A 25505-nucleotide genomic window follows, 5' to 3' on the forward strand; every position below is an offset into this window, starting at 1 on the left:
TTTAGATAACAGTTTATTGTTCCTGTGTTTATAGAATTACATTTAAGAGAAATGCTTCGTTGATCTAAAACAGACATTTAATTAATTTTTAATATTTTTCTTAAAAGTGCAAAGAAATTAAATTAGTTAAAATAATTAGTTTTTAGCAATGAAGCTGAAATTTCAAAAATTGAAAGATCTTTCAAAATATCAGTCACATGTCACTTTATCAGTATATATTGCTTTGAAATTAACGAATCAAAATTAATATTTCCTGTTGATGAGATGAGTATTAAGACTGTAAGGTATGGATATTGAAAAATCGTATATTTCAAAAGATATTTTTCGTCATTTAAATGTTTTAACGTTACTTACTTAATATTATGTAAATTTTGAAGGTAATTATAGAAAGATTAGTATTACTGAGATTAATTCACAATTTTTATTGCATAATTGTATAAAAATGAGAAGGTTTATGGAATTCAGTAATTTCCATTTTAGCTACAGCTTTATTGCACAAAATATTCTCTTAAAGAATTCTAATCCCTGCTAAATACGTGAGATCCTTATTTATGAATGTTTAACTGGTTGCAATGTCCCTCTTTTCATTATTTTTTTTAAAAAACATCATCGACTAAGTCTACCCTAAGACAGGTATAAGGCATAGCATAGACCAGTGAGGAAGCATTTACAATTATTGTATTTTAATTACTGCTCCTTTAACGGCAAACTAATCAAAATAAAGAAACGCCTACTAAATTCTACCTGACCCGTGGAGAGAAGAAGTTGTAACAATTGCTCAGTCCACTTAGTACGGTGAGTGCTTTAGATAGTACCATACAATTTTAAATTAAGAATAATAGTAGTTTTTGTTAAAAAACCAATTTGATATAAAGGTTAGATTTAGATTAAATTATATAAGAATATTGTCTTCCTTTTATAAAAGGCTCATCCATTCTGAAGACCGAACATTCTTATATATTTTAATCTTACCATGCTCATGTACTATATTATAATTTGGAAACTCTTTTTTTTTTTTAAAGTCGATTACTACATCTATAGCCATGATAATACAACACGGCCAATACCAAATAGATTATACCAGCATCTCATATCGCGCAATATCCTCCTACTGGCTGCTTACTATTTCAGACCTCACTAAATACAGAATCTCTCCCTTCGAAATACGCTGCCTTAATCGATATTTTAAGAAATTTGAAGTTAAGCTGTTTAAAAAAAAATTAATTTTTCCTGTCATGAAAGAATATTCATGTCCTAAAAAAATGCTGCTATTTAGATGTGCATAATTAAAAGTGCAAAGCAAAAAAAGTGAATTTGAATCAACCTATCTGATTTAATAAATAATTTTTTTATGCAGTCACAAATTTTATTACATTTTCTTTCTTAATTTGTTTTCTGCTAATATTATTGTCCTTCATTGTATACCAAAGTTGTGTTGAAGTCGCATATATTGAAAATAAATGTGATACTCACATTTTCAAATAGTATGAATGGTGCTTTTTGTGTAGAGTATGATGTATGAGTTATTTATTATTATGAATTGTACTGAAATTTGTGTCATGTTGATATTGTTTAGAGAGTAAAGAATGTTTTATGAAAAAATTTCTTGAGATGGTCAATAAAGTAATTCAATGATTGCTAATGGTTATTAATTTACACTCGGAATAAAATACAATATTCTTTTCTGTCATTCAAAGTAAAGCAGTGAAGTAACAAAATGAAAATTTCTAAATATGTTTTACATTGGGGAGTTCATTTCCGATTTCTCATTAGTTTAAATGCAAAAAAGTTACGATGTTATTATAAAGATTTTTTTTTATTAGATGTTAATTTGGGTAGTAAGAAAGCTCCTTGCCTATTCGAAAACCTACCATTTCCGAAATAAGCAGTTTTACGAAATAAATAATGTCCTTCATGTTAGCTCAGGAATACAGAAACACATCATTTTTAAAACAGAACATGGGATATTAGTTCAAGAAAAGAATACAATCCAACACAGGTTTTCAAACTAGCACAATTGCTTGAATAACAACACTTGAGAATTTCAAAGATTCCGTGCTGTTATTTTTAGATATCTATTATGCTACATATGACTCTCTTTAGGTGACTGCAGAATATAATATCTAATTTTTAAATGCCTGGAAGACTCTTAAAATTTGTAAGCGAACTTTTGCTATACCTTGCATTTCTAATATATTGAAAATTACAAGTTGAAGAGGAATTTCATTAGTCAAAAATTCATGCATTCAGTGCAAAATATTAAAATGTTTATAATTTAGCTGAATTAAATGAACAGCAATATATATTTGCTCAATTTTTAACAACTGATATCTAAAATAAGCCAACTGTATGCAAAAGTTGACAAATGTATTCTATAGATTGTAACATTCCCCTTTCCCAGTACTGATAAGACATTTACAGCCAGCTGTGTCGTCGCTGTTAATTACTAAACTCCTCGAGATAGCCAGATGGTGGATCTTTTCACCTGGGTGATCTCGCATCTGTTCATTAGCGACTACAGTGAAAGACCACATGTGGGGATTCCTCGTCCAAGAGATATTGATAGTACCTTCAAAGAGAAAGGGGTGTCCAAACATCTGGATGCTAAATGTTTCTCATTGTGAAAGGGCTATGATAACTCCGTGTTCCAGAATAGTCAGTTATGAAAGGTACATCACTAAAAGGACCTTCCCACGACCTACTGGCGCAGCTGAGGGAGCATATTGCTGAACCCCGATTGGCCGAAAGAGAGCTAAAATGACCAATGTAAATTAAAAGGCGGAGATTGTCGCCGAAAAAAAGTGTGGAGATTTTTTTTTTGGGGGGGGGGGGAGGGGAGAGAAGAAACGAATTGCAGGCAGACTGTTGGACTACGCCCACGAGTTCGGAGTCCGAGAACTACCCTTGGAGTGATCGTGTTGACTAACAACCTGTTAGTTCCCTGTGGTGTTGTTTTTCCGTATTGATGGAGAGCTGAGTTTCAAGATAAACCTTCGACTTCGACTATTGTGTCTCCTACTACAGGTGTAAATAACTATTTATTTAACCAAGATTAGAACAAGTTGTTCTTTTGTATATATAGGGCTGTAAAATAAAGAATTGTCTGGAAATTCTGCTTCGTTATTTGATCAGTCTAGATCAAGACATTACAGCCTTATATAAAATTGGTGGCAGCAGTGGGATGAACTTTGCGCAGTAATTTATCATTAGATAACTGGACTTGCGTTTTGGGCTCAGAAGATTTATATCTAGCCTGAGAAAATTTGCTACAACGTCCAAGTTGGATCCGAAGTTTTCTAGTCCTAAAAATCTATAAAGTGCCTTCGTCAGTGGACTTCGTGGAAGACTAGACCCTACCGCTCTTCTAAAGAATCGACTCCAGAGACCAGTGAGACGCCGAGCAGTGGTCTGTGCGGAAACGACCAAAATACATCGTACAGCTCTTTCTAAAAAATCAATTTCAGAGATCAGTAAAATAACGAGCAGTCGACCAAACGGTAAGCTTGTTTATTTTCTACTGTCAGAGGCGAATAGTTTTGAAAGATATAGTGAAAAATTATTTATAAATATATATATATATATAGATAGATAGATAGATTCATTTAATTACTTTGGTTTTGCAGCCCATTGTTATTAAATTTAACAGCTAAATTTAAATTTTTAGATTAATTTTGAATTTGTTTCCTCATTGCTGTGCTTTGTAAAATTGGTATATTGTACTGTGTATTAAAGTACAAAGTTCAAAAGTTCACGAGGCTAAGAGTAGTTTTGTCAGTGATAGTATTATCAAGTTAAGTAAAACTTTATTCAGGAATTCGCATTGTATTTAACTGAATTGAAATTAATAGTAGAATATTATCATGCAAATTAGAAAAATTGATACTGATTTGTAGTTTTGAATTGTGCTGTGTATTTTTATCTAGTTGAATAGAAAGTAAATTTAAGTATGCAGTTAATGCTAAAAAAATTTTTGTTCTGAAATTGTGAGTGCATATCTAGTTTCATAGGCAACCGTTAAATTCCTTATTTCAAAAGAAAAAGAAATCAAGGAAATGGCTTTCTTAGCGAAATTTAGGAAGGTAGATTTGACCGCGTTAGCTCAGGAATTAGGGATCGAAATTACCCCTGCTGATAGAGTAGTAAACATATGTGGAAAGATTAAGAGTTCCCCAAATTTTGACGAGAAATTTGTTAAAAATCAGTTGGAAGTTATAGTTCAAGAACGCGAGACTGCGGAAGATAGGGCCAGAAAAGCTGAAGCTGAAGAAAAGGCTAGGACCAGAGAAGCTGAAAAAAGGGCTAGGACCAGAGAAGCTGAAAAAAGGGCTAGGACCAGAGAAGCTGAAAAAAGGGCTAGGACCAGAGAAGCTGAAAAAAGGTCTAGGACCAGAGAAGCTGAAAAAAGGTCTAGGACCAGAGAAGCTGAAAAAAGGTCTAGGACCAGAGAAGCTGAAGAAAGGGCATTCGAATTAGAGAAATTAAGAATAACTAGCGCCGCGGAAACAATTAGTGTAACTTCAAATCGAAGCGAAAATAATAAACACCGACCCGGTCTAAAAAATCTTATGCACAAATTTGATGCACAAGTCACAGATATTTCTTTATATCTGGCCTTATTTGAGCGCCAAGCTCGCATGGCAGAACTGGAGGAAACAGAATGCGTGTCCCAACTTATTTCACTTTTACCATTGGATCTAGCATAAATTATCATTAGAGAGCCAGAAGAAAAAATGCAGGATTATGGCAACGTAAAGGAAGTTTTGTTAGATAGGTTTAAAATGGAACCGGAAACTTTTCGATTAAAATTTACGCAGCATCAGAAAAAAACTGGCGCATTATGGAAAGAATTAGTTTTCGAACTCCGAAACTATTTAGAAGGCTGGTTGGAGGAAACAGAAGTTAAAGATTTTAAAAGCTTGAAAAATCTTATGATCACGGATCAGATTAAACTTCGCGTACCGAATGAGGTGAAAGATCATTTTCTGGACGAATGGGGAACATTGGTGGACCCATTAAAATTAGCAGGAAAAATAGACCAATACGAATCGGTCAAGCATAAACGCAAACCGAATAATTTTAAAATTCCCGAGCGGAAATCATTTGAAAAGGCTGGACATACTTCACCGATGAAAGAAATTAAAAATAAACCCGGTGAAAAATCCAACCCCCAGTACTGGAAAAAATCCACTGCAAAGGGAAATTGGAGTAAGGAAAATTTTGAAAGACGGACAGCACCAGCGTGTTATATTTGTCCACTCCACTGAACATTTAAGACCGAATTGCCCACAATTCAGAAAAAATGGACCTAATGAGTTCGTAAATTGTGTAGGGACGACTAAAGATGCGGAAGTCTTATTTGCTCCTTATATGAGTAAGGCTCTTGTAAATAATGTAGAAATGCCTATTCTGAGAGATTCGGGAGCGACGATTGATTTATTGAGTAGTAATTATGTCCGCGCCGAAGATTATACAGGGGAGACCGTGTGGGTAAAACAACCGTTAGATGTAAATTTTACTTGCCTTCCTCTCGCAAAAGTAAAGCTTCAAAGCCCTGATTTTGGACGCATTATAACAAAAGCAGCCATCATAGACTCCAGTCTAGATAATGGAGTTTATTTGTTAGGAAACGGAACCACGAATCTGATATCGGAACAAAAACAAACCACGAATTTGAATGCGGTGGTTACCCGCAGCGAGACCGCCAAACAATCTCTCCCGAAAGCTATTGTCACCACCGAGAATCCAGCGATAATGATTAAGGACGCGTTGACTGACATCAGTTTACCCCCCGGTGAAGTGGACGCTTCTAACCTTTTGATGGTCAGTGCAGACTCATTTGTAGTGTCTCGGAGGGAATGCGAAACACTGAGGTACTGTTTTGAAAATACTATGAAGGCAGAAGGTTCTTTTGTTGAAAGAGATAACATACTTTTTCGGAAAATGGTGGATCATCACGGGAAAGAAAGTTTTCAGTTAGTCATTCCCAGGGAATTTCGAGAGAGAATTCTGGCGTTGTGTCATGAATCTACTTCCGCGCATCTAGATGTCACTAAAACTAAGGATAGGTTTTTTAAACATTATTTTTGGCCAAACTGCATAAAAGAAGTGGGAAATTACGTAAGATGCTGTGTGTGACCCGTGTCAACGAATAGGGAAGGCTCGCGATAAGAAGGCTCCGCTTAAATTAGTACCGATCATCACAGAGATATTCTCCAAAATTAATATCGATGCAGTAGGACCCCTTCCTATTAGTACTAAAAACAACCGATATCTATTGACAGCGATATGTATGTCCTCTAAATATCCGGACGCAATACCGGTCGAAGATATAAGTTCCATATCGGTGACGGATGCTTTGTTGAAGATACTCAGTCGTATGGGATTTCCTCGCGAAGTACAATGTGACCTAGGTACCTCATTTACTAGTCAATTAACGACTGAATTTTTTGAGAGATTTGTTATTAAAGTAACGCGTAGTTCGGTACATTATCCGCAATCGAATCCTGTTGAAAGGTTTCACAGGACTCTCAAAAGACTCTTGAAAGTTTTATGTCTTGAGTCAGGGAATGATTGGGAACGAAACCTCCCCGCAACCTTGTTAGCACTGCGCACGGCCACGCATGAGAGTACAGGGTTTAGCCCCGCAGAACTTGTGCATGGCAGAAATTTAAGGACGCCGGAAGTCCTATTATATGAACATTGGGTGAAGCCCCAAGAAACAGACTCCTCCGTAGTCGATTACAAATTCGACCTTATAAACAGGATGAAGAGATGCCAGGAATTAGCCGTGGAAAGAATGACGGAGGTCCAGGCGAAGCGAAAGATTTGGTACGACAAAAACCGAATTTCGTAAATTTCGAGTAGGGGATCAGGTTTTAGTTCTCGCAACCTCTCAACCGAATAAAATGGCAGTACGGTGGACCGGCTCTGGTGTATTTGAAAGTCAACTTTCAGACACCAATTATATTGTAAAAATGGCTAACAAAAAGGACGGAACTCAGATATACCACGTGAACTTGTTAAAACCGTACCGTCAAAGACCCGAACAAATAAATCTGGTTATTAGTGAAAGTAGAGGAAAACTCGAAGATGAATCAGAGGATTTAGAAATTCCCTATCCAATCTCTGATCCAAATGTATATGATTTTGAAGGTATAATTAGGGATAGAGCTCTAGAGGATCGACTCAGTTCATTAGAGATTGATGCATTGAGAAAATTACTAGGTCGGTATCTAGGGTTTTTTCGGATGAGCCCGGAAAAACGCACTTAGTCGAGCACGACCTACAATTAATTAGTAATGAACCAGTTAGGTCGAAACCGTACTGTACCTCTCAGCACCAGACTGAGATTCTTAAAACTGAAATAAAAAGAATGTTGGATTTAAAAATCATTGAAATCGGTCAATCCGATTATACTTCTCCAATGATCTTAGTGGAAACTCCGGGAAAAGACCCTCGTCCCTGCATAGATTACAGACGTTTGAACTTAATTGTGTGAACACAATATTTCCCGTTACCAAATATCGAAGAGTGTCGAAAGAGTGTCCGCCGCAAAGTTTATTATCGTAATTGACTTAGCAAAGGGTTACTGGCAAATTTCCCTCAGTAAACAAGCACAACGTTACGCTGCGTTTGTGACAAGTTTCGGAACCTATGTCCCATTAAGAATGCCTTTTGGTTTGGTTAACGCCCCGTATTTCTTTAGTAAGCTCATGTCACAGGTGTTAGAGAACTGTGAAAACTTCGCCGTTCCGTATTTAGATGACATTGTGATCTACTCGCAGAATTGGGAGGATCACTTGAAACACATAGAAGAAGTCTTAAAACGTGTAGGCGACGCAAATTGAACTATTAAGTCGTCTACATGCAAATTTGCCCAAAATCATACTAAAGATTTGGGACATATCGTAGGAAGGGGAGAACGAACACCTGCGGAAGCCAAAATCAAGGCCGTCTTAGATTTTCCTACAGCCACTACAAAAATGCAAATTAGAGCTTTTCTGGCCTTAGCGGGATATTACGCTCACTACATAAAGGATTTTTCTGTAATTGCAGCCCCCTTAACAAATGTTTTAAAAGGGAAAATTAAGAGAAAAAATTACTTGGACAGAAGAATGAAATCAGGCTTTTGAAGAGTTAAAGCGCAGACTGACCAAAAAACCAATATTGTACACTCCTGACTATAAAAAGGAATTTATCCTCCAGACGGATGCTTCGAATATCGGAATAGGGATCGTGATGTCACAACGTGACTCAAAGGGAGAAGAACATCCCAATCTGTATTTAAGTAAATAATTTTCGAATGTTGAGAGCAAATACAGTACAACGGAAAGAGAGTGTGCAGCCATTATTTACACAATAAAAAAAACTAAAATAATATTTAGATGGACAGAAATTTGTAATTGAAACGGACCATAATCCTTTGGTCTGGTTGAATTTGAATTCCGGATCGAATGCGCGGTTAATGCGATGGTCTTTGGAATTACAACCTTTCCAATATAAAGTGCAGCACAAGACAAGGAAAAAAACATTTAAATGCTGACGCTCTTAGCCGCAGTGAAATTCGAACTAAAATTGCAAATTAATTGGAATTTCTTGGTTTTGTTTTTTTGAATTTTGTAAAAAAAGAGGTATGGCAGCAGAGAGCTGCCATACCGTAAAAAGTGTATGAATATGTTATTATTATTTTAGTTTATATATTGTATTCAGGAATATTAAATTTTAAATGCTGTAATTAGGCCTCTGTCAGTAATATGAACAAGTTTATTGGAGATAATCAAGATTTTTCTCGTTAAAACCAAGAAAAAATCCTTTCTGCAAGAGTGAGGGAGTTGTAACATTCCCCGTTTCCCAGTAATGATAAGGCATTTACAGACAGCTGTGTCGTCGCTGTTAATTACTAAACTTCTCTAGATAGCCAAATGGTGGATCTTTTCACCTGAGTGGTCTCGCAAGGGGATTCGGATCCGCAGTGATCGGTGTAGTTGATATTTTCTTGTGCTCTTCAAAATATGGCTATTAAATGAAAAATGATGGATAATTTCTGTTGAATGTGATGATCAAGTGTAGCTGAAACTCTGTAGTAACAGGCTTTTGAATTTTATTTCAAAATTCTTTCGCATCTTAGAAGTTTTTGACTTTCTAAAGTGTAGTTGCGGCAGAAACGCCCACTTGTTTGGGTAGCCATTTTGTTGTGTGTTTACCATTTAAGAAACTGCTGTCGATATCTGCTTTCAGTGCATGAACTATTTGCCGCACTCGGATATTTTCCTACTGTATCCAAAGATTTCTTTATTGTGCAGACTCTTATTTTGTGATTTTTTACCAATTTTAAATTCCAATTTATGGAAAGTGTCCATAAATGTGTTGAATATTAGTTGACAACAAAATTGTTTGGAAATTTTCAGTTCTCTTTAGTGCATCTAATTAGAAGAAATTCTTGTTATATTTTAGATAGTTTTTTTATTTCTAAAAAAATTGATTGAGATTTTATTTGGACAGTTTCTTACATGCGTTTCTAATAATTCAAATTTAAAATTGGGAAAGTTTTCCAAATATTTCATTAAAAGCTTGCTTAAGCTTTACTCTCTGTTGCACAAGAAATTTAGACTTTGTGGGGGAAAAAATGGAATCAGACATAAACAAGACGGATAGAGAACACTTTGCTGATGATAACGATATTCTAACTGATGATGATAAGTTATTTTACTCGCCAAAAAAAAAAAGCGGGAATGATAATCCCCGATACACCAACTCCAATTAAAGGATTTAATGGATTGACATATAAAGATTTTAAAAAAATCATCGGATTCTGATTCAAATGAGAATTGAACCTTCAATGCAGACGGACAGCAAAATACAAATGGCCACAAAACGGAAAAAGAAAAATGTAAAAATGAAAACAGGGAAAAATCACCCTAAAGATAAAAGACCGTGCATTCCTCGTAAAGGCAAAGAGAAAGAAAGAAATGATGGTATTGCAAATGCTAAAAAGGCAAAGAATGTGGATGCAAGTGATAACGAAATAATATCAGAGGAAAATAAGCAGCCCTTTGGACCATTGGGAATATTGGAAACATTTGAAAATATTATCAGTAAATATAGGATTGAGGGTAACGCGGCTGAAGAATTGAGAGACTTATTTTTGAATGTTTTGTCAAATTCTTCAGTAACCAAAATGAATTCAACAGATGATAATCAAGGACCAACATTCGCAAATGTGGTTAAAAATCTTAACAGTGATGGCATAGTGGAAAAAAAAGTTCCATTAAAACCAGGTTTAACGTTTGTTAGAAGGATCCAAGCCTCTAAAAAGCTGTAGGTGGGGGAAGACAGGAATCAAATTCAACAAAAAAAATAATAAACGCGAATGAAAACGATAGTAAAACAAAACCATTGCTGAGACCTAAAGCAAACCTGCCTACACTGGTGGTTAGACCAATTACAGAGGCAATTGACTCTTCGATTAAAATGAGAAAGACATTAGAAGCGAATATCAGCCCAAAGGGGATGGAAATTAAAATTATGGATTTGAAGCCAACAATGGGAAATGGAGTTCTGGTTCAAGTTGAAACACCGGAATGGTAATAAAGTTAAAAGATGCAATTAACAGTCAAACAAATTTGCAAAATGTATGCAAGGCTACTACTCCAGATAAGAATACCTCAAATCATTATTTATGATGTGGAAAAGAGTGAGAGACCCAGGGAGGAGGAGGAATTGGATTTTCGCAATCAAATCAAGCTAAGCAATGACATAGTAGGGAATATGCGGGTTCTATATAGAAAAAAAAGAAGAGCAGCTTATCTCACTGGGTTATAAGTTTGGACCCGAAAGCTTTCCGAATAATTAAAGATAAAGCAAGATTACAGTGTGGTTTCGGATCGTATCGATTTAGAGAATTTGTGTAACCCCTTAGATGTTTTAAATGTCTCAAATATGGGCATGGATCTAAATGTATGCAAAAAGAAGATAGCTGCTCTAAGTATTTGGAAATGCATAACAATAAACATTGCACAAAGCAAAATCCAGAAACTGTAAAGAGTATCGCAAAAGAACAAAAATTATGATTCGAACGGATCATATTGCAACATCGGAGCATTGCCCTGTATTTATCAGGGAGAGAGATCAGTTGATTAAACAGACGAATTATGAATAATAAGCCTTTCAATGATAATTCTTGGCGTGTTATTCAACATAACATAGGTCGGGGTAAATATGCGACAAAGGAACTCCCAAATTTGTTTGGGGACAATATTCCAGATGTTTACTTGTTACAAGAACCATATACAAAGAAAGGAAAAATAATAGGACTTCCCCTAGGATGGAGAATAATTGCTCACCCTTACGGGAAGGCGATTATAGCAGTAAGAAACCAAGATGTTTCTGTTTTGACAAGATTAACTAGCGAAAACATAGTAGCAGCCAATTTATCAGTGGGAAATAGTGAAATTACTGTGGTTTCGGCATACTTCCCACCGACTCACAATAAAGAAGAAATCTGCAGAGAACTTGGAAATCTGTTTGAACAGTTGGGGACATCATCCATACTTATTGGAGGAGATTTCAATATTCATATTCGTCTGTGGGGAAATGAAATTCCCGATAATAGACAACAAGATGAAGCCGGCTCGTTTATAGAATTCATTTTTAAGAAGAACCTTGCTATTTGGAATGATCCAAACTCATTGCCAACGTTTCAATCTGCACGTGGGAGAAGCTGGATTGATGTCACCTTATCAATTAAAGCCCTGCATGACAGAGTAATGGGCTGAATGGTAATCTAAAGTACTCTGAGTGACCATGTCTTTTTGGATTTTCAAATTAATATGGGTGGCAAAGTTTTTTCAGCAGAAAGATTTAAATTAAGCAAGTGGGAAATTCCAAAAAATTAGTTATCAAGTGGCTGAAAAATATGCTAATATAAGAGAAACAATGCAAAGGATAAAAACTAAAAAAGATTTAGAAGTATGGGTAATAGAATTCACAGAATTCATTCAAGGAATTAGCCAAAGATCAAACAGTAAAGAGACAAATCATCTCAGGGTTCCCTGGTGGGACACTGAACTGGAGAAACAAAGAAAACTGACAAGAGCCTTGCGGCATAGATACCAACGATGTAAAAACACTGAAGAGAGAATGAAGAGAAGACAAATTTATTTAAAAAAAAAGGAATCAATATACAGAGGAATGTAAAAAAAGAAAAGTATTGAATGCTTTGAAAAGTTATGTAGCGAAATAACGAGAATGAACCCCTTTGAGCTACCTTATAAATTAGCGGCAGATAAAATTGTTGGATATTTAGAAAGGATCTGTTTACAAAAATGAATTTTCGGATCCGAATTATTATGACGTCTTTGTGTTGTTTTTTCCAATTCCTCACCATGATCTCAATTTATGTAAACAACTGACTGATTCAAACCCGACCTTTTTCTAAGTTTAGAGATTAGTGATTGGCAATAACTGTTATGCAAATCTAACTGCTTTAAAAACCTCGGTTCGCGTTTTTGAGAGGTATATGAGAAGGAATGAGACGTGTCGGTATGTGATGGAACGGTTCGAATCGTTTGCCTAAGGTCTGGTAATTCTTTTTTATATGAAAGTATAATTTTCATTGCTCCAGTGATGAGCTAATTGATTTTTTAATTATCTTTAATAAACTTATTTTTTAAGAAACTGCTTTTATCATTATTCCCCGACATAAAATTTCATTGCGAACTTTGCTAAAGCGTGGATTAGTTAATCCTGAAGAAAAAAATGAAAAGGAAAACAGTTTTGCACGGTGTCAAAAAACAGGATGGAACAAAAACCAAAAATACAAAAGAAACTATTGTGAGATGCCTTTTCAAAGAGGAACAGTCCCAACAAGAGAGTAAAAAGCAGAAGAAAATGAGTAAAAGTATTGAGTTATATAAAACAAAAGAAAAAGATAAAATATTCACAATAAATGAAATAAGAACAACGATTAAAAAAATGACTAAAAAGAAAACACCTGAATTAGACTACATCCCAACGGAGATGCTTGCTGAAATTAACAGAAAGAATCCACTTATACTTTTAGAGTTATACAACAAGTGCCTAGAATTGGGTGCGTTCCTTAATCAGTGAAAGGTAGCAAAACTGATTTTAATTCCTAAAACTAATAGAGACTTAGAGGATCCTAAATTCTATAGACCAATTTGTTTGCTAACAACAGCAAGTAAAGTCTTGGATAAACTGATAACTCAAAGAGTACAGCACTTATTAACGGCACAAAACAGACTGCATCATGATCAACATGGTTTTAGATATAACCACTCTTGTGAAACAGCCCAAAATGCTCTATGGAGTAAAATAAAAGCTGTGATGAATCAAAAACTAAAAACAACAGTTATATCTTTGGATGTAGCTGAAGCATTTGATTCAGTTTGGAGGAAAAGCACTTTATATGCCCTAATAAAAATGAATTGCCCAAGCAATCTTTTTGAATTGATTCAAGATTACTTAAATGAAAGGAAATGTATTTATCAAGATGGAGAGAATAATTGGAAATTTATAATGGATAGAGGAGTGCCACAGGGCTCGTGCAGCGGACCGTTATTCTGGAACTTGGTTATGAATTCTGCCTTTAAAATCAATCTTCCAGTGAACAGCTTTATGCAGGCGTATGCCGATGATGTGCTACTAATAATCTCGGGAAGAACAAAAGATGAACTGGAAATTAAAGGAAAACAAATAATTCATATTCTAGTAAAATGGGGAAAAATACATAAACTTGAGTTTAATGAAAGGAAAACAATTCAAATGCCTATTACATTTGGAGAACGTTTAAAATTAACAGATCCGCCTAACAAAAACTGGGCAATAACAATATAAATGTGTCAAATCAAATTAAATACTTGGGAGTTACATAGGACAGTAAATTAATATTTACGTCGCATTTTAGTAAGGTCAAGAAAAAAGTGGATGTATTAACATATAAACTAGTGCCAGTTGCGGATAAATTTTATGGAAAAAGGAAATACCATCTAAGAAGAATCTACACTGGGGCTATTGAGCCATTTGTTCTTTTCGGGCACGGAGCATGGAGACATAGGCTAAATCTAAAGAAAATCAGAGAAACATTAAATTCAATCCAACGGCGCCCTCTCATCATTATGTCTGGGGCTTATAGAACCATTTCTACAGAAGCCCTTCAAGTGATAACGGGAAATTTGCCAATGGACCTCAGGGCAACGGAAATTCTCACTAAATTTCTAATAAGAACTTCTAGTAATAAAGTTAAAATAGGAAACAAATGCTTCAGCAAAAATGATTATGAGTTGTATTTTGACAAGTTCGAACAACATCCTGCAGAATGGTTTATTCATGGTTTTCAAATGAAAATCCCAGATATGGATGGAATAGAAATTTTTACAGATGGTTCAAAAGATGTAAATAAAGTAGGAGCTGCAATAGTAGTATACTACTATGGGAAAGGGATCGATAAAAGTCTTGTGAAATTATCGAACCATGCCACAAGTTTCCAGGCAGAAGTGCAAACTTTAAAGATGGCCATTGAATATTGTGAAAGGGTGGAGGACGGACAGAAGTGCTCAATTTTTTCAGATTCTCTGTCAGTCCTACAAGCCATACAATCATATCACAATTGTAATAAGGAAATATGGACGATGAAAGAAAAGATAGTAAGTGTAAAAACCAACAAGTGGATAGAGTTGAATTGGGTTAAGGCCTACATTGGGCTATATGGTAATGAAAAGGCGGATCAATATGCAAAGTTGGCGGCACAGAAAGAGGGTGTTGATATGGTTGTCCCCAAATCAAATGGTGTCTTAAAATGGGAATTAAGAGAAGAAATACCATCTGTCACACCATTGCAGCTTTATATGTCCAAAAACGAAAGAGTAACTTTCGATTTTATTCCTAATCCAGGAATAAAAATAAGAAGAAACCATCCACTGCTAATTCAAACTATATCAGGACATGGGAGATTTCCTGCATATTTCCAAAGATTTGGAAGAATTCAGGAAAATAAATGCATTTGTGGAGGAATCGGTACTGTTTACGACTATTTAAAGGAATATATTGAAATCTCGGAGTTAAGTCATTATTTATAATTTTCAGATTTTTTCTTAAGTGCAGTACTGATGGTACCAGCTAATCTTAAAACTCTATTGTCAGATTTTTACCAACTATTTGAGAGTTTGTAGATAAGGAATGACAGTAATTGACCACAAAGTGGTCAATTACCTCGAAGAGAATGTCAGTTTGACAAATCGGTCATTGCAAGGAAGGACAATGCTAAAGATAGCAGTCGGCCACAACAAATGCTGCCGATACTGCTACGTTCAGTACTGGCGGTGTGGTCGGCTGTTCGCAAGAAGGGTGGTCTCGTATCTGTTCATTAGCGGCTGCAGTGAAAGACCACATGTGGGGATTCCTCGTCCAAGAGATATTGATAGTACCTTCAAAGAGAAAGGGTGTCAAAGAGAAAGGGGATCTGGATGCTAAATGTTTCTCATTGTGAAAGGGCTATGATAACTCCGTGTTCCAGAATAGTCAGTTATGAAAGGTACATCACTAAAAGGACCTTCCCACGACCTACTGGCACCGCTGAGGGAGCATATTGCTGAACCCCGATTGGCCGAAAGAGAGCTAAAATGACCAATGTAAATTAAAAGGCGGAGATTTTTTTTTGGGGGGGGAGAAGAGAAGAAACGAATTGCAGGCAGATTGTTGGACTACGCCCACGAGTTCGGAGTCCGAGAACTACCCTTGGAGTGATCGTGTTGACTAAAAACCTGTTAGTTCCCTGTGGTGTTGTTTCTCCGTATTGATGGAGAGCTGAGTTTCAAGATAAACCTTCGACTTCGACTATTGTGTCTCCTACTACAGGTGTAAATAACTATTTATTTAACCAAGATTAGAACAAGTTGTTCTTTTGTATATATAGGGCTGTAAAATAAAGAATTGTCTGGTTCAATTGATCAATTGTTCGTTATTTGATCAGTCTAGATCAAGACATTACAAGATATATAAATTTCATCTCCCATCTTTAATCGACATTGAAGAATGAGTTTAAAATAAACATGTTTTTTTCTCATAAAATGATAGAGCTTTGTTTTGCATCAATTATTCAGATAAAAACAAATTATGCTTGTAAAGCAACAAGATATTTCCTCCCTACAAATTCGCTGTATAAATAAATGAACCTTGTGCAAAAAAGCATTTTCAGCAAAAGGAAGGGGGATATTGAATCTATGCTGAAACATCTGCAGTTTTCAATTTTATCATAGCTGAATAAAAAGAAACATTATTTTCAGTGAAACCCGACTATAACGATTTTATTCTCCCTTTTGTGTACAGCAGACTGATATTTCAGCTACAACGACCATCTCTTGAGCGAAAGGAGTTTCGCAACACCAACAACACCCAAGTATGCATCACCGCCTGCCACCTAAAAAGCCTCAAGTGAATACAGCTGACGTATTTCAGTGATCAGATGAGTCGGCAACAAATGCCAGTTTGATTATACCATGAAGATATTTAATGGTAACTGTTCTACTTGTTACGTTGAGCTCTTTACAAATTGACAACCCATAGTCAAAGAAATAAATTTGCGGGAGGAGGGGGGGGGGTAGATGAAGATGTCTATAAAATACATTATTGATAGAAGAAAATATTTCAATATAACTTTCCTAATACAGTTTTTAAAAGTTTATAATATAAATTAGATACTTCTTTCCCTTTGATTGTCCTTCACTTTTCTAGTATTTGTTATAAAAAGGAATTTACCAGAATAATTTCCTTCTGGCTTTAAATTAAATGCTTCATAGGAGAAATAAAAAGGTTTGCTAAGGTTTATTGGTAAAAAAAAAAAAAAAAAAACGTTAAGGTTTATTTGTCGGTTCGTTGGCGATACTAAATGGCATATAAGAAATAAAAAATAACGACAGCATTTTATAATGCTACAATAGCATTCCTTTAAAAGGATTTTGATTTTAAAAAACCAACTTGACCAATCTCTTAAAATGATACTGCATTGAAATTTTATCTCAATGGAATCAAAATTATAAATAATTCACAACAAAAACTTATATAAACACAAATTTTATTTTTAAAACTTAAAACATGATATACATACAAAGGAATCCTAAATATATAGATATTTATATATAAATAACCAATCGATACCAACAGTTTCTTTGCACTTGCAACCAAAATGCACTTGCCTCCTCCAACACAATCAAAATTTAGATTAATTACGACACATAGGAGGAGAAAAAAAAAAACTATGCATAAAATGCATTACACAAATACATAACATCTGTAGAAAACACATCTTTTCTATTCAGCATGGAATTTTAGTCTGATTTCAGATTTTTTTAATAAAAGAATTTGAGAAAGGTAAATTTAATGCATGTAAATAATTAATTTACATATATTTTTTTGATCTCGAAGCATGATCAATTAAAAGTTGTCTTTAAAATCCAAGGTTATTGCATATTCCTTTTGAATACGAGCTTCTTTTCCAGAATTCCACATCAAAGCGGATTCGAGGATACTGTAATTTCTCAAATGATTTAGAAATGTAAAGCTCTCGGTTTTACATTTTATTATGACATTAAAAACCAGAAACTGCGCCAAAATTGTTTAATTTATAGCGTATAATTTAAACAGAATTATTCACATATAATAACCATTCTATAATGAAACAACATTCCTGATAATCTCATTTCTTCCGGCCATAAGATAAATGGAACTGACAATATTTTATGTTCAACTTCTTCAAATTATTGTTTTACATTAAGAGAAACAGAAGTTCATAATATTTACTCAGTGCTTTAATTCTTCAAAATATGCATAGTTCAACAACTATAGAATATTATATAAACCTTTCTTTTAACAGTAGTTACATTTTAATCAGTAGAGAAAGAAGAAAAATATTAAATTTTTATGACTTTCTTATCTCTTAAAATATATGCATATATTTTGTGTTGAAGTTTCCTTATCCAGAAAAACGGAGGCAAAAAAAATCAGAGCTTAACTTTTCCCTGTCATAATTTTTCACTTGTACTTGCCACCTATTTACTGATACTACTGGCGATAACCAATAATTTTCTTCACTGATATACGCAAATGAACAAACAGTGAATATAATTCATAATCTATTATTCACAGCCTTTTTATACATATTTTTTGACTGAGTAACACTTATGTTTTTAATGAGTGAATATAGATTAATGAACAGTTATGTGGTTGTTTGTACTAGTATTATTTGTAATCAGGATTTTAAAAACATCCAGTTCAACAAGGACCTTTTGAATAATGCAAATGATGCAATGAATAACATAATGAGAAGCAAATGAAAGAAGCGAATCTTTTTTTAAAAATTCCATTTATTAAAATAGAAGAAATTTTATTTTAATCGTCAAGGAGAATAAACAGAACTGGGATCCTAAAGAAATGTATAGAAACCTTAAATGATTCAATTCATAGCGAATAAGAAAAGGGTATTAGTTAATAGTGCAAAATTATTTTTGAAAAAAGGAATAATAATAAAAAAAATCTAAAAATACACTTTTTAAAACCATTAAAAAACAGATCTCAAACGCTGAAAATGAATTTTTTAGTCCATGATATTGTTTCCATGGGTAAACAAACGTATTTTCTACACATTTGAGAAACGAAGACAAAAACATGTAAATATATGACAACATAGCTCGATGTCGATAAAAAATTGTTCAAATGTGATGATTTTACGGAATCTAGATTTTCCATGATGTAAAATTTAGAAACATTTTTAATGTTTTATCACTTTGTCATAAAATGTCATTCGTAAGGTTTAATTATTAAACTTAATAAATTCTTTATCTATACTATTGCACCTGTTCTTGTCCCATTGCATCCCTAAATACCTTTTTACTTTACTTTTATGATGACAAACATTTTGAAGGAATTCTGAGTTTGAATCATGCTTCTTCAATAAGCGTACATACTTTTTGAACTTCTTTCACGAATTAAACCAAAGTCAGTTTTTCAGACTGTCTTTTTTAAGACATATTTACCTTATCACAAAGTCATCTTTAAGATATATTTACCATTAAAAACTTCTACAAATGAAAAAAAAATACTCTACTTGAAGTTATGAGATATTAATAATATATTTAAAGTGAAAATTATTCTAAAAAACTGAAACGGGATAAACTGTACTTGAATTACTCAAAAAAAAAAAAATACTGATGCATTAAATTACAAATTATGATAATGGTATTTAAAAGATATGTGAAACATACTCAACAAATTATGCTTCCAAAACTTTAATCAATGGAATGCCATGCATCATTTCCTGTGATCTGTGAATTTTGAAGACAGATCTCATGTCATATTAATAAGCTGGTTTGAAATTTTAGAAAGACAAAACATAATGTAACTGTATTCAGAAGATGAAATACAGATTCAGTTACAAAACAAGTCAAAACCAGCAAGATAAGAAAAGGATCTTTTTATTCAATTGGATAACTTTTCACAAGTTCAAACCCAAAAATTATATTTCATGTCTATAATAAGAATTTAGGTACTTATATTTACACTGCATCCTATAACCAATTTAAATATCATGAACATCTTCGCCATTTAATGAGAAGTTTTGTTCAATAATAAAATTTAACGAAAACTCTTGTCCATATAACATGAAATCAATATATATTTAAAATGGTAATATATATTAATTTAATTTATTGCCCTGTAAAAGGCATTTTAATAGAAGAATTCTTTTCTTTTTTTCATTAATATATTAATCACTAATATAAATTGTACAGTACTTAAGCTATAAATTTTGTCGCTTCGATCTGTCCTATTTAGGACAGACGAATTGGTTATCTCGAGAGTAGCGTAGCAGACAACTAAGTCGTTACAATTTGTAAATGATCGGCTCAATATAATCTTACGAAATTAATAGAGTATTTCAAATACATGATTAAGAAGGTAAAATTAAAATCAAAAAATGCAAGTTGTATTAGATGCAATATATTAAATAAATGCATCTCGATGTAATAAAAACATCAATAGATCGAACAAAAATTGCCGAAGATTAATCAATTTTTACAGTAATTCCCGAGTCTCTTTCAGCATCATAATTCCTAACTTACATGGATTTTTTCTGAAAACTAACAAAAAGTATTGATGTCATAAGATAAATTATCAGGTATATAGATCCTAAGAAAAAAATAGAAACTATTGAGAAAATTTACACAAGAATTCCAACATTATCTTTTCAGTTAAATGTCAAAAAACGAAAATGTGCATATTTCACATAAGACATAATATTTCTGTGCCGATGAGGTATTCAGTATCAAATGGCTTTCAGGCATGAATTCAAATTTCTCAAAATGCAAGACTTCTATCTTTCTGTCTAGGAATTAGGTTTCACAGCCATCTTATGCTTTTGAACAGCAGTTAGCCAAGAGCTAAAATAAATAAAATTATATTTCTATCAAAAATTTTAACATCTTATTAGCTTATAAACACATTTTTTGAAACTCAAAATGCAAATTAATGCTATCAGCATACACTAAAATGTATGATAAAAACTGAACAGGATGGTTTCGGATGTTTCTGCTGCAAAATTTACTAGGAGAATCTCAACCAAAGAGATGGGGGGGGGGGTCAAGTACAGATGCTTCACGCACTAGTCTATAGGGCGGGGAGTCACGATGGTAAAGTATAAGAGCGTATTTGTCACTTTTTGAAGTTAATTACTAAAAGAGAAAAAAATATCACGGCTAATGAAATATGTACTCTTCCAATGCCACTGATCACTACTGGACACGAAAACTTACACGCCCCAAGCACCACCAACATTCGCTATGTCGATTTTAGAAATAACCTCGCCATAAGCATGCAAAAAAAGATAAAATACTACTATATTGCAAATAATTTATATAATACGATCTCTGGTACGTGTACTTTTCTTATGTAAGTAATCCTGAAGCAGTTTATCATCAAAAACTGATTTATCACTATAATCAGTTATCACTACAGGCTCTTTTTCGAATTATACATTACTTAAAAAAACTATTATCAATCAAACAACAATGCTTCTGCAACACGTACACGAATTATGATGTTGATAGATGAAGCCGAACAGATAAATTACATATATATTTGTACGGGCTATGCTAATAGCGAATGGGCTACAACAATTTACACAAATGGATTTCAAAAAGACAGGAAAATTTGTCTTTCAATCAGGATCAGGACAGAAATAACAAGCATATAGAGAAGACAGAAAACAACAGCTGCAGCGAGAAAAGAAAATGCACAGAGTAAAAGCAGTGCATGTCCGATATCACAAACAATAATGTGCGAAATTCTGGGGCTTTACCTCTAAAAGATACCACAAAGAATATTTTTCTAGAGATAGGATTCGTTTAGAAATAAAGGACCCAATTGGAAATAATTTCAGATAGCCAAGATATATTTGAATGTTTAAATAAACAATGCATAAAAATTAACAGTACGAAATTATACTGAATAAATTAATATTTATTATTTAAAAAATGTTAATAGCTTTTCTGATTGAATGCACTGTGCAACAGTTAAATCCTAGAGTGAATTAAGCACCTTAGAAAGATGGCGTAGATAATCAATGACGACAAAGTACCACTTCATTTAAATAACCCCAAAAAACGAGAAACAATTTCAGTTCTTACATTTTATCAAAAAATTGAATTAAATGCGACACTCTAATGCTATATCAATTTCATGAGACCAGAAAAAAAAAACCCAGATTATTAACAAATTCGAATTTAAAAACGCAAGAATTTAGCAAGACCGCTGTAATGATGATTTAATTAACCTCCTTTAAAGCAAACATAGAATAATAGTCGTCATGTAAGTAGCAGTATTATTCTTCTGACTCGTGTGCTTTTTTCTTTAATAAGGGAATGTTGGTCTCTTCTTTAATCTTGGTAGAACTGCCTTTAACCTTTAATCTTGGTCTTTAACACTGTCTTTAATCTTGGTAGAACATTTGCCCCACCAGAAATGTATTAGCTTCAATGAAGTAAAGACATCCTCCGGCCATAATGCTATTAAGGGCAACTTACTACTAACCTTTTTTTAATCAGATATTGCAATCGGAAGCCATTAACAAATTATATAATACCAACCGGTAAACGTCTTTAGGGAAAGGAAATGTAAGTTTTCATGCCAAAGGCCAAGCCACCAAAAGTTTTTATGGTCCCTGGGGCATCTATACTCCTATGTTTTCCAATTGCTACACTACCGATTTGATTTTTGATTAAGTTCGACAATATTTTTTGTAGCACAATTGCGCGAAGCCTAAATGGGAGCAGTTTCATCCAGTCAGCTAAAGGCCGACTCTGTCTGACGAGTTAACTCTGCAAAAAATACTTGTTACACGGGTTGCAATTCGGATAACGGTGGATGATATAAGGTCTTGTCAAATGATGTGAAATAATGAAATTTTCTTTTACCCTGATGGTGATCAAACGCAAATAATTGTCAAAATGCTCACATTCATGAATGAATTCTGCTGTGTGGCTTTAAAGTACCACTGAGACTTTAAATCCTCATTCAAAAGTGAACTTATTTATTAGAAGAAAATACAGCCTCAAGACCAGTGATGTGCAGTAGGGTGGAACGAAAAAAATCAATTTTTGATTTTTAATTTGTAATAGTGCGGAAGAGTTGCCTTTTGGGGTAGATAAAATAAATTATAAATATGAAAAATATTGGAGTAGGTCTTGAGGTGCCGTAAGGACGTTAAAATTTCATAAAAACACACTTTTTGCAACTTTTTAAGGATTTTTGCGTGCCTCTATTATGAAATAAAAAGCTTTAAACATGCGTTTTCATATAAATAGAAATATAAAAACAGTTTTACTATTGCACTGGCATGGCTCTGAGTCGTCGCTGGAGCGGTTGTTATTGAGGCAAGGCGGAGATTTGTCTGCGTCCTATGTCTAGGGCAGGCCTGGTTTCAAATCAGTAGCTTTGCAGAGTTCAGTTGAGTTGGCGTCCCCACTCCATCCTTTGTGTTACTGATTAACGTAACTGATTTGTTAGTTTGAGCGCTTGTAGGCTTTGCTGTGAGTAAAAATGGCTCAGCCTAAATTAGTGAAGACAAGACAAATGTCGGAGCGTTCTATTTTTGGGAAATTTAGTGATTTGCATGAACTCCTTACTTACGACTCTGTTATGAAGTGCTACTGTTTTACTAGGCATAATCTCAACATTGCTTCAGAGAAGTATCCTTCTGTAAATGAAATATGTGACACTTTAGTTCTCATAATAGAACAAATATGGTCAAGAACTTCTATTCCCGTTGCTTCTAGCAAAAGAATTTCACAAATGATAAAAGCTTATGCTAAAATAGGAATTTATTAAAGACTAAAAGCAGAAAATGTTCAGATAAGTTGGATTCCAACCTCACAGAATTTAGAGAAGAAGCTAAATGTTTATTTGATATTGCTGACTTGTATAAAAGGAAAAAAAAGTGCCAGTTATGGAACAAGTTTCTAAACGATCAACGCTTTAACAGGAAAATGGTTATACGTAATACTGACATTGCCATCACAAACGCTTTGAGGAAGAAAGAAGCAAGAAAGGGTAAAGAACTGCAGAAATAATTAAGTTTAATCAAGAACAGACAAAAAATACTAATGTATCCGAAACAATTACTGGTGACAGGGGTAACGCTGAAGATCAAGCATTTTTTTTACAAAAACAGGCAAACCAACCAGATCCATTAAATATACAAGAGATAAAACTACGTGGCGTCTTTGTGGTTTAATATTAAGTTAAAATCTTGACGTACTTAAGTTTAAATAGATGCTTTGAACCATATCTCATATTCATGCTATTTCTTTGAAGAAAACGTTATAGACCCGATTGTTCAAAGAAATGGGTACTTTGCTGCTTCAGAAAATATCCTTTTGTCCATGCTAAATGGTGAAGGTCAAATTCAAAGAGAACTTGATTTATGAGGTGTTTTAAAAGCAAGAGCAAAAAATAAAGACAAATTTAATGTTTCAAAGATAAATTTCGATGCAAAGCTTTACATCAACATCATCTCATGGATTGAAAATGACATAACGGAGCCTCCCTTGTTAAAATGATTCCAGTGACTCTCTGAAAGACTTTATACGAAAGACATCTGAAACTGAACCAAATAGTATAGGGGTCTCGGTTATCGACTTTCCCCGGCTTCCTTGTCTCATGCAAGCAGTGGAAAGAGCTGTGAAACTGGTGGCCGAATCGGCTGAAAATGTCTGTAGTTCAATCGCAAGAGAAGGATATATAAGAGCAAAAACTGACTTACGTGTGTATATGCTAAAATTTAATTAAAAAAAGTTTAATGTGGCAATGAAGTATAAATAAATAAATAAAAATAAGGCCATTTTCGTTCCACCCTAATGTGTAGTATTACTGGTTCAAGATTGATACATCTCCTGTAATTTCCTGTCATCTCCTATAAAGTAGCTCCAATACTTTAACAGAGAAACTCTCGTCTTCATAACACTTATGTGAAGACAAGACTTTCTCTGTCTCATAAAAATAAATGTGTTATAATTTGAAATAATTGATTAACACGAAATTAATAAAAATCAACAAAAAAAAAAACAGTTATGCAACAATTTCATTGAAGTAATATATGAAAATGAAATATAATGCAAAAGGCATAATCACTCTACTTACTTTTCTTACCGTATCAGAAATCATACCATTGTAAATGCAGCTGAACATGCCCTGTCTGACTTGCTTGAAACATTGAGTTCAATGCATATCAAATTTGACACCTTGGTATAATTCTTTTGAATAGGAAATCTGTCTTTTAAGATAGTTGTTTGATAATAATTATGAATTATCTGCAATGCGGTGCTATTTTCCCTCGACGAACAGTTTCGATGTAAACTATTTTTTATTTCAAAAATTGATACTGCTTAATTATGAAGAATGTACTTCAAAGTTGGTTGTTATTCTCAGTTTTTCTAGCAGATAGATCTAAATACCGTAAAGTTTTAATTCGATCACCTGCACCATTGTATTTGATAAAGATAATTTCTCTTAAAGATCTATTGGAGGAAAAAAATTAATACAAAAACTGCACAGGATGATTTTTTTGTGAACAGTATAAATATTCTATTTAAAAATAAGAGAAAAAACAGAAGTAAGCATAGTACCTAAATTAACATTTGGATCTATTCTATATATCAATAGTTTTCAATAATATGAAATCGTTTTCTGTTCAGTTTCATTAAGACGAAATATTTCATTTACTAGGAATCGAATAAACATTAAAAAAAACAGGAATGGGCATATGTAGTTACTTAAACATTTTGTTCTCGCTAACATAAAATACGTACCCAACCATTTATATTTTTTATAAAAACAGCTCATTCTTCTGAACATCATTACAAACAAAATTTAATTTTGGTAAATTCATCGGATTCCGCTTTTCGCTTGAGAAAATCTCTTCTAGTTAGTCTAATTTAAAATTA

General features: G+C 33.6%; 1 protein-coding gene across 2 annotated transcripts in view; it reads right to left on the reverse strand.

The window, feature by feature from the left end:
• LOC129960787 (protein timeless-like) overlaps positions 1–25505 on the reverse strand; it is a 145410-nt gene that overhangs the window by 7009 nt on the left and 112896 nt on the right. Inside the window, exon 24 of one of the 2 annotated variants that reach the window (XM_056074430.1) lies at positions 17079–20447. The exons of the other annotated variant lie outside the window; for it this stretch is intronic. Coding sequence (XP_055930405.1) covers positions 20393–20447 — 55 coding nt within the window. The 3' untranslated portion in view covers positions 17079–20392. Of the gene's footprint in view, positions 1–17078; positions 20448–25505 lie in introns of those variants that run through there. 2 annotated transcript variants of the gene reach the window in all.

This window comes from Argiope bruennichi, chromosome X2 (genome assembly GCF_947563725.1).
Source record: "Argiope bruennichi chromosome X2, qqArgBrue1.1, whole genome shotgun sequence".
Classification (NCBI taxonomy): Eukaryota; Metazoa; Arthropoda; class Arachnida; order Araneae; family Araneidae; genus Argiope; species Argiope bruennichi.